The sequence below is a fragment of the Ursus arctos genome, unplaced genomic scaffold (genome assembly GCF_023065955.2).
Source record: "Ursus arctos isolate Adak ecotype North America unplaced genomic scaffold, UrsArc2.0 scaffold_18, whole genome shotgun sequence".
NCBI classification, from domain to species: Eukaryota; Metazoa; Chordata; class Mammalia; order Carnivora; family Ursidae; genus Ursus; species Ursus arctos.
This window is the reverse complement of record NW_026622852.1, coordinates 26,258,116-26,274,786: the sequence shown is the minus strand read 5'-3', so window position 1 is coordinate 26,274,786 and position 16,671 is coordinate 26,258,116. Positions and strand designations below refer to the sequence as shown.

The following is a 16,671-nucleotide window of genomic DNA, read 5'->3' as shown; positions in this document are numbered from 1 at the left end:
AATGACTCCTAGGATAAAAATAGGAGACACAAGTAACAATTATGAAACGAGGAAAGACATATGCTCATAGGCATGTGGCACATTCCTCCTGGCAAGTTCCTCCTCCTATACATTATACATACATCTGCAAATTCACATCTAAATCATTATTATTTACATTTGAAAAGTGTCAAGAATTCAATGCAATAGGTAACACAGTTCTCCAAATGAAACTAGGACTTAATATAACAAATAGAAGCATTCCGCTAAAAAACAAAAGTAAAAAAATGGCCTGCAGACAAAGCTGTCAAAATTATAAACTACCCCAATTGTTAAAACTGGCTAGAAATACGGCATATCATAAGCTTCTGTATCCCTACATGTTTTAATGGTACAAAGGGCAATAGACTTCCATCTAGCCCTTTGCCTAGTATAGTTTCCTCTAAATCTCTGCTACTTATTTAGAATCAGAATCAGTCACATTTTTGAAATTATTTTGAATGGAATCAATGTAGGTCATAAATTCTGTGAACTTTTATACCATAATACAGTATATTGCTATTTCCATACACCTAGTGGCCTCCCAGAAACTATTACTGTCCAACAAGGGTTTACAGTATTATGTACAAAGCACTCCATTAGGTATTATGTGGGCTATGAAATAGATAAAATATATGATTTATCCCATTATAGAGATTACATATGGAGCTATGTCTATATATAGCTATATCTACATATATCAGAGATATCAATTATACATAAATAATTCCAGGACATTAGGTAGAGGGATAATCGGGAGAACAAGCAAGGATATGGGCAATTCCCAGAAGGCAAATAGACCAATTTGTCTGAAATACAAACTTCAAACAGTGTAAAAGCCTTTAGAGTTCAGAGATACATAAAATATACTTCCTTTTTTCCAAGGCACTGGCTTTAACCAGGACTGGAAGCTTTAATCCTGGAAAGCTGTGAATGCTAGGCTAGGGAGTTTGGGCTTTATTCTGAAGGAAATGGGACATCCCCCTGGAGGTTTTTGGTTTTTTAAGGTTTTTTTGGAAGGAGCTGGGGAGGACAGCTATGATATGTTGAAACACCAGCTATAAGGTTGTTACAATAGTCTCTCCCCAGAGAATAATAATAATGGCTTGAACAAGGAGTAGAGAGAACTGATGCAAGATTTTACAAGGACAGAGTCAAAGGAGCTAAAAAGAAAAAGCAATCAAAGATAACTTGAGGGAGTCCAGTCTAGTGTCATTCACAAGATAGGTAATTATGAGTTTGGTTTTAAATTTGTACTTCAGTTGTCACCAGGATGCAGAGATCCATCCTGGTGACGTGTCTAGAAATTGTGAGTGACAACTTAGATTTGAAGGTTATCTTCCCAGGGCTGACTAGTTAACAGTTCTGGGAGGGAAAGCAATTAGCAGGGGAAGTGTAGAAAGAGAAGAGAAGAGGACCACACACACGAATAACCAAGGTCCTTAGGGGGAGTGGGGTAGAGGAAAGGTACGAGAGGATAAAGTCATGAGGCCAAGGTGGAGTCATAGGAGGTAGCAGTCATAATACCAGGTGCTGCAGGGTAGTTAAAGGGAGTAAGTACTGAGAAAAGGCCATAAGATTTAGGTACCATGAGATCTGGTGCTCTTTCAAAGACCAGTTCCACTAGAATGGAAGAAGTAGAGACAACAGCACAGTTAATGACTGAGTGAATGAGAATAAACTATACATTTGAAAATTTGGGTAACTACAAGAAAGAGAAGATAGGAACTCAAGGGGATACATTAGGTTACAGGACTATGACACAGATTTTACAATCACAAAACAAATTTTTAAAATAAAGTGCTAAATGTTACACTTCTTTGCTTACCTGGCAAAGATGAATTCATACAACTCCAAATTTCAACCTAAAATTGTAATCACCAAAAGGCTTTTATATAACCAGTTCCTAAACATGACAATTTATACAGAAATTATGTATAGCTAATTTGGTTACGTTTGTTTCTATATAGTCAGTGTTCTAAGACTACATGAGTATCAAGCAGCTATTCAGGGAAGGAAAAATAAAACTGAGATGCAAAAATATTGCTTGCTCTTTTCCCATCTTCCCATCTAAGAGCACTAACGATGAGTCTGGGTACTCAGGATGCTCACTGGAATCACTGTTTCTAAGCGCAAAGACAAAAATGTCTGTAGAGCAAGTAAAGGCAAATGCGTCAGTCAGAATTGTTTGATCAACTTATCCCCCCTCACATAATGCAAGTCACCACATCTAAAAAGTCTGTCTCGTGTAAGCTCAGAATTCCACAGCCTGGCCCACCAGTATCCCGAACACTGAGCATGGTCGAAGCACTGGAGACATTTTAAGTTACATGATTCAGACAGGCAAGCACTGTATCTACAGTACACCAAAAAAATGGGAAGACAGGAATAATGAGAAGTCACACATTTCCCCTTATCCCAAATTTAACTTTTCAAATTCAAAATAAATATAAGATAATATAAGTTATTATGGTTTTCATAAAATTATCAAAATAATGAGTAAAATTCTAAATTCCAGATAAACTATTATAATGAAATTTAAAGACTGTAATACATTTATATTTAGTATTATTTTTATCCCTACATCATAGGATAAACAATAAAAGATGAAAGATAATATTCTACCTATTTGTGTGATGATCTTTATAAAATACCTAGTTAAATCTAACATTTCAATTTGATCACAAACCCAAATCATTTTGAAAATTTTCCTGAACCTAAAAGTTAACTTATTAGATGGCTTCATTTAGACAAAAGCTTCCACAGTTAAGTTATACAAGACGTACCATTGTTTCAGGGCAATAATCTGGGGCTCGTTGTAACAGATGCTTTAGTCGGGATTCACTTTTTGAGGAGAATATCTATTTGACAAAAAAAAAAAGTTTTTGTGGCATTTTTCTGTAAGAACTAAGAAGAGGTAAAATTTGTTGTCCTCTATACTTATCAGTTGTCTAGAATATTTTCCAACTTCCTTTTATAAATGGAAAACCTTTGGAAAGATCTAAATTAAGCTGAGGTAACATCTCTTAAACGGTTGGTTAGTTTGGCAAATAATCAAGAAAGTCCATATATGCAAGTCTAGACCCTTTTCTAATGACCAAAAATGGAGAAAACCACGCTGCAAATCTGTTAGAGGACAAATGAGAGAAAGAAAGAAAACAGACAAGAAAAAAAGGTAAGTTTATTCTAAACTGTTCTACAAAATGCTTTCAGTCAAATAACAACAATGTAAAACAGATTATGTCACACCCTTGATATTAGTGAAGAACAAATCTGTGAGTAGCATTACAGCATAAACTTCCATAAAATACCATTAAATAGAGGCAAAGCCATTTTTAATAAAGATGCTGAGAAGCTGACAAGTTCATTCACCAGGCTAACTGGCTCTCTTCCAAACAGAATTTTAATTAATGCAATTACAATTTGATGTCTCAGTAAATTATAAGCCATTATATATGAGATAGAACTTCATGGTTACCTGCAAATAGTCAAGACTGTGAAATCCATGAATGCTAAGGACAATGAAAAAGGATTTATCTCCAGTTAGTTTTAGTAGCCATTTTTCTCCCAAACTACCATCTATAATTAATAAGTGATGAGAGCTAGAATATCACCATTTTGCAACCAATTGCCTTTAGGCAATTATCAATTACGACTATAATGTCAATTACAAAAAGAGACAATCAGACACAATAACGTTATGAGTAAGACCTGCTGAACAAACAAACAAAACCAAAACAAAGCAAAACCTAACCTGAATCGGATCAAGCCTCTGGACCTGTCCCAGGTTACTGTTAGCCACGTGTGGCCATCTAAATTTAAACTTAAATCAATTAAGATTAAATAAAACTTAAAATTCAGTTCCTCAAATTCTTTCTCGTTCTCCTCGGCCTCTTTAAACACATTTCAAATGTTCACTTGGCACATGTAGCTAGTGGCTGCCATACTAGATCACACAGATACAGAATATTTTCGTCACTGCAGAAAGCTCCATTGGATAGCTCTGCTTTAAATCTACCTACCGATTACTAAGAAATATAAAGGAAAGGGGAACACATTAAATGATACCAAGGAGTTGCAAATAGCATAATTCAGATTGTGAGAAACTCTACAGGATAAATGACCAGATTTATTCATCAAATAAGCAAAGTCAGGAAAGCAATCCTTCAGCTCCCTTAAGATGACACCATCTAGGAGCCATTTTTGCTTTTAAAAGCTGTTGTTTGGACAATCAATTTGCAGAAAACTTAATTTGCTGTAGTGTTTTGACATGAATTCATGTACTTAGATGAGTTGAGTCACTGTCTTGTTTTATAATTAAAGAGTATCTTGCAAAACCTTTCTAAATTCATAATATTGTTTGAGGGGTGCCTGGGTGGTTCAGTTGGTTGAGTGGCTAACTCTTGGTTTTGGCTTGGGTTGTGATCTCAGGGTTGTGTGATCCAGCCCCTAACCCCACACCGCACTCCACATTCAGCAAGGAGTCTGCTTATCCCTCCCCCACTGCCCCTCCTCTCCACCCCCGCCCTGGCCATCGTGCACACATGGGCTCTCTCTTTCTCAAATGAATAAATAAAATCTTTAAAAATAAATTCATAATATTGTTTGAGAGAACTTTTAATTCTAGTTAGGTAGCTCTCTAAATTTTAGGAAGTGACAAAAATCCACATTATTGAAAACTCTTCAAAAGATACTTGAGGCCATTTGTTCTCAAGTGCCAAGGCCCGAACTACATAACCAAGGTGACGAAAGAAAGTTAAGACTTTATGAACAGGTATTGTCTCAGTGGAACTGGTCTTAAAAGGCTCAATCAGAAAAATTCAAACCTACAGAAAAGTTTCAAGAGTAGTATAACACTCACATAGTCTTCATCTACTCATTATTAACATTTTGCAACATTTGCTTTAACTCTCTCTACATATACAGATATTATTGTTATTTTGACAAAACATTTCAGAATTCATTAAAGACATGATCATTCATTCCAAATCCCAGCATGTATCTTCCAAGAACAAGGACATTGTCCTTCGTCACTGCAATACAATCACCAAATTTAGGATCATAGCACTGATTCATTATTATTATAGTTCATGTTCAAATTTCACCAATTTATCCCAATAAGGTCCTTTATAGCAATCTTTTTTAATTCCAGGATCCAATCCAAGACTGTATATTGCATTTACTTGTCATATCTTTGTAGTTCCCTTTAATCTTCAAGTTTCTTAACCCTGACAACTTTAAAGAGTACAGGCTGTTGTTTTGAGGAATATCCCTCAATCTTGGTTTGCCCTATTGTTTCCTCATGATTCAGGTTATGCATTTTTGACAGGAATGCTACTTAAGATGCTGTGCTTCTCTTTAGTGCATTGTCAGCAGACACATATTAATTTGTTCCATTATTGGTGATGTGAACTGTGATGACTTGGTTAAGGTGCTGTACAGCAGATTTCTCCAAAACAATTATACTTAATAAACACATAACCTCAACAATTATTATGTAGGCTTACCTGTTCACATACATCATGGCACATTTGGTTATCCTTTGAATGATTACAACACAGTGCACCTAAGAGAAAAAATACCAGATGTTGCCCACTGTTAAATAAACAAGATGATGAAACTAAATCAGACGACTACACAAAATATTTATTCAACAGATTATTATTATTCATTTTAACTCAATAAGCTTTTACAAGCCAAGGACAGTGCTGTTTGAGCACATGGTCCCTGCCCTCAAGAAGCTTGCAGGCTAATAGTGGAGACTGCCATATGTCCCAGAATTTTACTAAGTTTGCTTTAAGCATTATCTCATTCAATCCTTATAATTACCCTATAGGCTATATTCTATTATTATATCTACAATGTATGACTAAGTGATTAAAAGACAGTGAATTTTGTTTTGAACATGTTAAATTTAAGGTTCCTAAAGGACATCCAAATGGAATTGCAGTAAAGTCAGAAAGCTAAGACAAGATTGCAGGTAAAGCTAAATTGAAAGATCCAAGTTGAAAGTCATCAGCATAAAGAAGGTATATGGAAATGAAAGACATTGCCTAGGGACAGTTTCTGGTGAGAAGTAATCACAGCACCAAATTCTAAAGAACACAAGATCTGAGACATGGGAAGAAACAAGACAAGACACTGAAATGAAACAGTCAGACAGGTAGGTCAGCCTTGAGAGAGCAGCATTACAGAAGAGGGTGTAGTTAGTGTCATGTACCAAAACATACAGGTTAGATTGAAGACTCAAAAAAAGGAAATGGATTACTAATTAGGAGGCCACTTAGTAACCTTCACAAGGTACTTTCTGTGGAGCTAGAAGTGGATGATATTAAGGAGTAAACCAGAGGTGAGGAAATATAAACAAACACTGGCTCTCAATAAGTCTGGCAGAAATGGGAGGGAAGAGGCACCTGGGTGGTGCAGTCAGTTAAGCATCGGACTTTGGTTTCCGCTCAGGTCATGATCTCAGGGATTGAGGCGCTGAGCAGGGCTCCAAACTCAATGGATAGTCTGCTTGGGATTCTCTCTCTTTCTTTCTCTCTCTCTCTCTCCCCCTCTGCCTTTCCCCCGTTCTCTCTCTCTGTCTCTCTTTCAAATAAATAAATAAATCTTAAAAAAAAAAAAAAAGAAGAAAAAAGAAATGGGAGGGGAAAAAAAGAGTAGCAGTTACAGGAAGATGCAGGATGGAGGGAAGGAAAAATCCTCCCTCCCCATTTGTAGTTGGCCTTTGTCCCTGATTCCTGGGAGAAAAACTCCAATCCTTGGAATTTCTAGAGTAAGAGGTGTATCTTTGTTATGCTAATGAGGTAATCCCGCGGGGGGCCCCCGCCCCCCCACCTCACCTAGATAGCTTCAGGATGAAGACTGGCATGCCAGAAAGACCAGCCACTTGATTAGAAGGTTAAAAGGTTAGGACTTTGAGCCACAGGATAGCAGCCTAACCTCTAGCAAGACCGGGAAGGAGATTGAGTTCAATCATATGGCCAATAATCCAATCAACCATGTATGTGTGATGAAATCCCAATGAACACTTAGATACGAAGCTCAGTGGACCTTTCCTAGTTGGTGAAGACATTTATGTGCCAGGAGGGTGATCACACTAATTCCATGAGGAGAAGGCACAGAAGCTCTGCATTTCCTCCCAGACCTCACCCTGTATGTCTCTTCATTTGGCTGGTCCTCCTGATTTGTATCCTTTATAATAAAACTGTAATCATAATTATAGTGCTTCCCTGAGCTCTATGCATCATTTTAGTGAATTACTGATTTTGAGGTGGTTGTGGGAAGCCTGGATTTATAGCCAGTTTTTCAAAAGTGTGGGTGGCCTGGGGACTGCCTAAGTGTGGCTGGTGTCTGGGGTAAGTGGTGTCTTTTTGGGGACCATGCCCTGTAACTTGTGAAGTCTGTTCTAACTCTGGGTGGTTAGTGCCAGATTTGAACTTCCATACACACAGTTGTGGTTGAAACAGAATATTCGAGATTGCTGGAAAGGGATATGGGTTTAAGAAAAGGCACTGAGGGGTGTCTGGGTAGCTCTGTCGGTTAAGTGTCTGCCTTTGGCTCAGGTCATGATCCTGGGGTCCTGGAACTGAGCCCCACATCAGGCTCCCTGCTCGGTGGGGAGTCTGCTTCTCCCTCACCCTTTGCCCCTCCTCGTGCTTTCTCTCTCTCTCTCAAATAAATAAAATCTTAAAAAAAAAAAAAAAAAGGAATTGAGTTTGGGGCTAGGGATGCAATAGTGAATAAATGTTATGTTCTCTGACTTTATTCAGGTTACAGTCTGATGGTAAAACAAAGTCTAGACAAGAGTCTAGGATATAACGACACTAATAAATTATGAGGGAGTTGGTGGCCTCCATTTTCTCAGTGAAACACAGATTAGATCTGAAAACAAAAAGGGATGGGATGGGGTTGGGGGTTTGAGGTGAAATTGTAGAAGTGTGGAACTGTCACTCTGGAGAACAGAGAAAGGAAGCAACTATAAATACATTTCTCAAACTTGTATTCTACTCATGAGTTGTTAATATCTATCCCTCCGGAGAAAACGTTTCATGTTCAAACAAACTGGGAAATGAAGGGGGATTTAAAAAAGTTAAAGAGAATTCCTTATTGCAGGACTTCACAAACAAAGCCTTTAATATGCTTATATATTACTAATCTCCCCAAAAAAGATCTAAGTAGACAGACTTCTCAGAGCACATGCTCTTTTTTCATGCCACTTACTAACATTTCAGAATGCCAGTGTGAGAAACATCAAATTAGAGAAAAGGAAAAACACTGCCAAGCAGCATTACAGGCTGAGAAACGCATAAATGGGCTATAGAAATAAACGGCAGGGACATATTATTATCCTACAGTGTACCTGACTGGAAAAAAATACAGCTGGATTGATCAGGGGCTGTCAAAAGGGACAAGATGGAAATATTACATTTCAGGTAGCTGGATCTGATACAATGGTTTAAAATATAAATTTGTAACATAATCTCTTCAAATGCAATCTATACAATTTCAGTACACAAGTTAGATGAAAGCAGAGCTTTTTTGATTGAAGGTAGGATTTGTACTGGGGGAAAATGAATGAATAGATGAATAAACGAAGAGCTCTTTAGATCTCACCAACAAGCCTTCTACGTTCAAAACTGGATTCTCTATAAAACAGGGTATATGGGAGGCAATCACTCGTAAGACTTTCTTAAAACACCCCTTCTCCCCTGCCATGCCACACCATGCTCCCCCCATCTTCTAAGATTCTTGTTATGTCCCCAGTCTCATTACTCATTAGAATGGGAAGGGCAGGTAGGAAAAAGAAAACAAAACAAAACCGAAAAAAGGCTCTCTTGTGTGATAATGATGTGCTCTTTTGAAGTGTTGAAGAAGTTGCCACTTTCTACTATCCTCTAACACAAAGGTCATTTCAGGGCAAAAAAATCTAGCTGATCATGAGCAAAGATAACTCAGGAAAACATATGGTCCCAATAAGCACAAGCTTAGCAAAAAGTAAACAATCCGGTAGACAAGAGTCTGATTTGGGCCTAGGGATTTTTGAAAAACAGTTTCTTGGAGCAAAGGTCTATTTAGAACAGAAACAAAATGTGTTATAATTAAAAGTTCAGTAACAATGGAAAGTTTTATTAAAAACATAAAAGTAAAAGCCCATTTTTTCCTATTTAATGTTAAGGTCAAATTTACAATGTAGTGACCCCCAAAGTTAAATTTTTAAAATAATTCTTTTTTTCATTAAGAAACCCCAAACTTTGGAAAAGAAGAAGAAAAATGATCTATATTCCCACTGTCTTGCCAGAACCTCTGTTGACACTTTGACATATTTCCTTCTAGTCTTTCCAAAAGCCTTCTGATAATTCTGACAATATGGGACTACAGAGGGCAGCCTAAAGTCTTCTGGTAATAACTCCCTTCCCCCTCCCAACGGAGCATTCCTCTCTAATAGTACATTTCCTCCCTTGGGAGAGCTGCCACACTCCAAGAACAGGCTAAGGGACCTATGTTCCATCATATTTTCCATACCCTATCCTTAACCTTAGCCATTATTATATAGGTGCACATTTTTCTTCCTTTGAAACAAAACTTTTTAGAATCTTTAACACTACATATTTTTCAAGAAATAAAAGTCTACAAATAGACATCAATTCACATGCCTTCATTAAGAATGGGGAGAAGGGATTCAAATGCAATTAATGTAGCAACTAAAGGTCTTTGTCTTTTTTAGAGCTATTAAAATGGATTAATTGGGTCATTTAACAATTAGAGTGAAAAAAAAAACTCTCCAAGGCCTAATGTTTTTATATAAGACAATTAATTCTAGAAATGCTTTGTTTTTATAATCTGGTTCTAATCTAATTTCTTGTTCTTCAAGAAAAATAGTTTAAAACTTTGCTTATTCTCAAGAAATGGAATTGAACAGACACAGGTAAATTAGTTAAAAATAAAACCTGATATTGACATGATGAAAATAAAAAGCTCAGGTGTTATCCTCATTAAAGACATAAGGATGAGTGTCATATTTTGCACCCTATTCCAAGTCTATAATTATAAAATTAATGAAAACCAAAGAGATTGCTAAAAGCCATGTATACTGCCTTTAAAAAGGTATTAGTGTAACCTAGAAATATGCAAGCAGAATTACCCAATAATTAGAAACATCAAGGTCTGGCTAACAGTTTGGGCCACATGTGTACTAAAGATAGGCAAGTAAGCAGGAAGCACATTCTCCAGCCACAAGGGAAAAATGCAACTTCTAAGACCAACCAGCACTTAAAAAAACAAATAGCCTAATCTAAAACTAAAATATTCATAGAATTATAGGATTTTTGAAGTTAAAAGGAATTTTGCCACAGAAACCTCCTAAATGCTATAATCCAATTTAGTTAATGAAAAGCCATTCTTGTTTTCTTCTCTAAAGAAAATAAAGATTCCCCCTAAATAATGTCTTCCTAAAGAATTACTAAAACAGGGGCGCCCGGGTGGCACAGTGGTTAAGCTTCTGCCTTCGGCTCAGGGCGTGATCCCGGAGTTATGGGATAGAGCCCCACATCAGGCTCCTCCGCTATGAGCCTGCTTCTTCCTCTCCCACTCCCCCTGTTTGTGTTCCCTCTCTCGCTGGCTGTCTCTATCTCTGTCAAATAAATAAATAAGATCTTTAAAAAAAAAAAAGAATTACTAAAACAGAATATATATACCCCACACTGTTGACGAGGAAAAAAACTAAATCTGAGCTGATACTGAAAAAGGTCATTCTAAATAAAAAAGACGTGTTAATAAAAAGCTGATCTTACTTTTAATCACATATTTATTTTCAAAACAGCCTAGAAATTGACACATTTAAAACATTTAAATGACAACTACATCTTCACTTAAAAGTACATTCTTGCAATTGTTACATTTATTCCTTTAAAAATACTTAAGTATTTCTGTTTCTATACAAAATATATTATCAGCGAAGGAAGAGCCAAACGATAAAGTGACTACCCATCTACCCACTACCTGGGTTCAACATTGCTAACATTTCATCATACTGCTTTATTTATCTATCTAGACATATATATATATAGAGAGAGAGAGAGAGAGAGAGAGATTTCTATATATATATTTTTTTTCTGAATCACTGGCAAGTTACAGATATCCTTCTCCATTGCTTGCCTTATATTACAGTGCCAAAACAGCCAATTATAATCATTTGAGTCTATTATTACCAATATGACTGCCAGACAGACCCTTTATGATGTCAACTCTTCTAATAAAGGGCCCATAGTAGTCTCTTGCTATTCCAATTCTAAACTTTCCAAGTCTTCTTATAACTTTACCTTCCCCGTCTATCATTTTTTAACAAGGAAAGCCTACTGTTACCTTGAACACAGCCTTCTGACTGAAATGTTAAGTGCCCTTTCCCTGCTGACCTAATCCGGAACACCTTTCAAGGCTTAAATCCATCTCAACTCTTAGTAAGACTTTCTTCTCCAATAACTCTAAGCCCTGTTGATGTTTTGGTTATTGAAGGCTCCGATATTCTAGCAGAACTGGCAACTTTAACATTTAAATCTTCTCTATTCACTTCATGTGTGTACTTACAGTATCTCCAGTTTGTAAACTTCTTGTATCCATTTAGCATGCTGCTCAGCTCAAAAAATGATATTCATTGGTTAATAAGTAATAATTTCCCAGTTATACAATGACTTTTATCAGAAAAAAGTACAAAAAGTAGTATTTCTCCCACTGGGACACTTCAGTACCACATTTCATATGGTAACTAAACCATAATTTAGCAACATCGTACGAGGTTTTGGCCTAAGTCGAAAGGTAAGTTGGACCCAATCATATATTCAGGCACAGAAGTGTGCAGCCAGGAGTTGGTGGGCCCTGAAGCCATAGAGTCAAGAGGAGCTGGGGCTGGGGAAGCTGAAGTTTTATGGTAGTCCAGAAATGATGAGTAAAAAGAGGAAGCTGATTGGTGGAGATTGGGAAATCCAAGAGATGCACAGAGAGGCTATGAAAGGTAGAGAGAGACGGCTTCTAACAGTAGTTTAAGCTCTTAGCAGCTTTCTAGTTCCCACAGCAGTCCCTGAGGTCTACTTTGCTGAATTTCCTACCTTTGGATTTCTATGTGCTTCCCTGCTAGATGTTACACACTAGCCCCCTAATCCTGAGCCACCCTGGTTTCTGTTCCCTTAGGGGGTCAAAAGAGCCATAACCTAGACATTCATCATTCTGAAACAACTACAGCAAATGAGTCCAGGCTAAAAGACACTATTTTTGGATAATTCCTTTGTCCATTCTACGCTGCAGGCCTCCCATCTAAAAAACAAGGAATCTACAAGTATAAATGTCTGGCACCCAGTGGTATATTCCATGATCAGAAAGTTTCTCTTAATACTACACTTTTCTTGACATCTTTTTCATGTTATCTGTGTGCTTTATAGCATCCATATGATGTGCTATATACTTGACTAAATCATATTTTCCCTCAGATATATTCTTCACATTTCAATATAAATGGATATGTACTAATACAACTACATAATGTTACCAATGTAGATATATATTACATATATATGGTACTTAATGTCTGAATTTCCTACTAAACAATAAACCCCATGAGAGCAGAGACCATGTCTGTTTTTGCTTATCCCTTTATACTTGGCACCTATCACAGCATCTGGCACTACTAACAGCTTAACAAATATTTGCTGAATGGATTACTGACAGGTCTGGAATGGACCTAGGCAGTTATTCCTAATATCCATCTTATACATATACTAAAACAGAACTTTTGATGCTCTTCTTGGCTCACCTGCCAACCTTCCTCCAATCTGCTCCTCCCCATCTTCCAGACTTCAGTAAATGGCATCATTTTTTACTAAACTGCTCACGGTAAAAATCTACAAGTAATCTTTAATTTCTCCTTCCCTCACTTTCCACATCCGATCCATCAGTGGTATCCTGAATCTCTCCTCTTTTACCTCCACCACCATTTCACTGTAAATCACCACTATCTCCTGCTTCGACTACTGCAGAGGCCAGTTGACCTGCTGTTACTCCTAACCCACTACAACCACTTTTTTTCATTCAGCAGCCAGAGTGATCTAAAATATAAATCAAAGCTTACATCTCTAACATAACAGTCTATTGTTTCTTTCTGCACAAGGAATAAAATCCGTAATTCTTATGTGGCTTTTTGCAAGGCTCAGTACTGTTGGCCTTAGCTCACCCTCCTGCTCGCTATGTTGCAACCATACTGGTTCCTTCTTGCCTTTGGGCCTCTGCACTTTCTGGTCTCTATCCGACTTTCTTAGACCTTCAGTCTTCAGATTTTGCTTCTGAATTTTACCTTCCCAGAGAGGCCTCTCTTGTCACCACCATGTAAAGAACCACCCCTCCCCCTCCACACATACAATAACAGCTGGTTTCCTTCACAGCACACTTATCACTATCAAAAATCATGTTATTTACCTGTTTATTATCTCTCTCTCCTCCGGTAGAATGTAAGCTCCTTGAGAGCAGCAATCCTGTACTTAGAACAGTGCCTGACGACCAGCAAGCACTCAATAAATATATATATTTTTAAATAAACAAACCTCTGTGGGATGTTCTGCTCTTTTAAAAACCACATTTAAAGTATATAAAAACCACTTTCTTGACATCGTCCCACTTTCTTCTAGAAGAGGCACACAGTGAAAAGTATGGTTACTGAGATTGCTTAAATCTATGGATATGAGACAGAACTTTTAGCAGTACACCAGAATAAACTGTCATATCTGGTCTATCACCAATCCTAGCTCTTTCCACAATGTAGGCCAAGATATGTCTTTGGAAAGAGAATCTGCTTTTTATTACTTTTCTCCAGATAGGCGTTTGCTTTTTTCTAACTTAAAATTCATTACATTCTTTTTCAGGATTCTGGGCTATTACATAATTCCTTAAATGTCAACTTATTGAAATTTAGCCCTTAATGTTTCATCTTTCCCTCTTTTGTACCCTTACAAAACAGCTTAAATAGAAACAGTGCTACTATCATATGCCATGCCACACAGATCCTGAGACCACAGCATAGGGTCCCATCCCATCCTTCAAAGAGAACATCAGAAATGGGGGGTCGGGGGGAAGGTGCTGGGATTGGAAGATACACTGGGATAGGAAGAGTGGCATTACTCCAACGCAGAAGGTGTGCCAAAACTTCACAAGAGATAATAATCACTGAGCAAGTAGTATCATTCCCTCACCCCCACCCCCCAGGAATAGCAATAAAAATCTCTAAGAACAGGTAAGACTTCTAAGTAAAGCCTTATACCAGAGGATATAGGAATACCCAGACTTGGAGAGGAAAAAGAAGGCTGTCTGATCAGGAATAAAAGCCAGGCCTTCACTGAAATACAATTTCATATTCTGTTCTCAATTTTTATTTAGGATTGAAGAACTTTTCCCACACTTTCTACAAATTCACAATGGAAGCTTTTGTCCATTGTATTACTCAATGTCCTTTATGTAAGGACCAGGCAATAAATGCTTCCTAGAACTTAGTACAAGGGACAAATCTCACTTTTAGATCAAACTTGGACTTCTTGTTTTTATCAAACAATGCAAACTGTATGTTGTCATGGATTTTAAGAGCTGGAAGGGCTTTAGAAATTATCTAGCCCAGCATTTTCTAAAGTGTCCTGTAGGTATCATGGACAAAAAAGAGTTCATAAGCAAACAAGCTTCTTTTTTCTACAATAATTTTATTGAGATAGAAATCATGTTAAATTAATTAAACAAGAAGGCCATTAGACTGAGGTGGTTTTAATGCCTTGATAGCCTACTTAAGCAAACCAAAACCTAAGCCTATAATGCCTCAAGGTTAAAAAATTGAAACCTAAGGAAAACCAATCACTAACAGCCACCTAGGCTTTCCCAATAAGGCATCCACTTAAGCTATAGCCAATCAACTAATTTCCTTGCTGTGCTTCTACCTCTTTTCTATCAAAATCTTTCCTCTAGCTCCTGTCACTTCCTGTTTGGTACTACCTGATTCAAATCAATTTTTGCTCAAATAAACTCTGAAAATGTTTAATATGCCTCAGTTTATACATTAACAATCACACACCATTGCAGTGTACAATTCAGTTGTTTTAAAGTGTACAATTCAGTTGTTTTTAAAATAAAATATTCACAGAGTTGTGCAACCATCACGACTACTTAATTTCAGAACATTTTCATTACTGTAAAATAATACCTATTCCATACTTACTAGCAGTCTTTTTCCCATACATACTAGCAGTCTTTTTCCCATACTTACTAGCAGTCTTTTTCCCATACATACTAGCAGTCTTTTTCCCATTTCCCCAGCAAACAAGTTTCTTTACTATAGGAATCCTTGGGCCCTTTATTGTGAATCTATAAGAGAAGGGTACAATGTGCAGTGTTTCCCAAACTTACTTAATAGTTAATGTTTCAGCGCTTACTATATGCTATTCTAAATTCTATACATGAATTACTTCAATTAATTCTCACATTAAAATCCACAAGGTACTATATATAATAAATGTGGATATTAACGCACAAAAAGACTAAGGCTAAGTAACTTGTTCAAATATTCTTAACTACTCCACAGAATCCAGTGGTTGTGGGCTGAGAACGGACAACTAGTATTGCATGGGCCATAACCTGGGAAGTGCTTTACATCAACTTAATCTATCTCCCGCCAGAGCCCAGCGCTACCTTGGACACACCGTGCGCCCACCGCAGATGGCAGCAGATTGGATTTAGCAGGCTCGGGCACATTCTCTTCAGAGACTTGAACCTGGTAGGCTGTGGGGCCCATCAAACGCTCGCCGCCTGAGGTCTGCCTTTCTGAACTGTGGGTCAAGTTACAATAACTGGCCAGGCGGCAGTAAGGAGGCTGCACCTCGGAAATCCCACCCAACCCTCGCGACCGTCCTGGGCAAAGGCATTTCACCACTTCTGGCAGAGACCGAACCCGCTGTGGGGGTGAGGGCCGAGACGGGGGCCAGTCCGGTGGGTGACAGGGCAAGGCCTCGAACCCGGGTCACCGTTCCCAGTGCAGCAGATGATCGGGGGGAGAGAGCGAGGGTGGAGAGGGCTCCTCGCTCGTCCCGTCTCAGCGCCCCGTCCCGCCTGCCGGGACCTCCGGACCCTGGGTCACCGGACTTGGGCCATGTCTGGGGGTCGCGCGCACCCCTGCCCCCTGCCTCGCGCCATCTTGGAGCGCTGAGGCGGCCGCCCTGGACCGCCCCGAACCGCTGCTCCAGCAGTTACTCACCCGCACTGCCCGGTGCCAGGCCCCCTGCCACCTCCGCGACCCCCGCCACGGCCAGAAGAAGCAGCAGCGCGCCTCGCGGGGAGGCCCGGACAGCCGCCATATCCGGGCCGGGGTCCGGAGCCACGGGATGCTCGGACCCAGCCTGGCAGCCGCCGCCGCTCGCGGAAGCCCCGCCCCGGCGGCCTGGACCTTTAATGATTGGCGGCGGCTCTCTCAAGCCCCGCCCCTCGGCCTCTGGGAGTATCCAAAACCTGCTGGGGGCGGGAACATTCCTGAGACCCCGGCTCTTTGTTAAGGCCCAGCTGTGCGTCGGTTTTTTGCTGTGGAGTCCGGCAGAAGGCCTTCCCCAAGTGCAGGGTCAGAAGGTATCAGAGCTG

The 16,671-nt window shown here is 38.8% G+C and overlaps 1 protein-coding gene across 2 annotated transcripts in view; it reads right to left on the bottom strand.

Moving 5' to 3' along the window:
- RECK (reversion inducing cysteine rich protein with kazal motifs) overlaps positions 1–16,464 on the bottom strand; it is a 73,193-nt gene extending 56,729 nt beyond the window's left edge. The window contains exons 1-5 of one of the 2 annotated variants that reach the window (XM_026506242.4): positions 16,295–16,449; positions 5,526–5,584; positions 3,497–3,530; positions 2,805–2,879; positions 1,847–1,883 (exon numbers count right to left, since the gene is read on the bottom strand). In XM_026506242.4, the coding sequence (XP_026362027.1) occupies positions 1,847–1,883; positions 2,805–2,879; positions 3,497–3,530; positions 5,526–5,542 (163 nt within the window). In that variant the 5' untranslated portion in view covers positions 5,543–5,584; positions 16,295–16,449. Of the gene's footprint in view, positions 1–1,846; positions 1,884–2,804; positions 2,880–3,496; positions 3,531–5,525; positions 5,585–16,294 lie in introns of both variants that reach the window. The other variant, XM_026506241.4, reaches the window with a different exon arrangement.
- Positions 16,465–16,671: the final 207 nt, after the last annotated feature.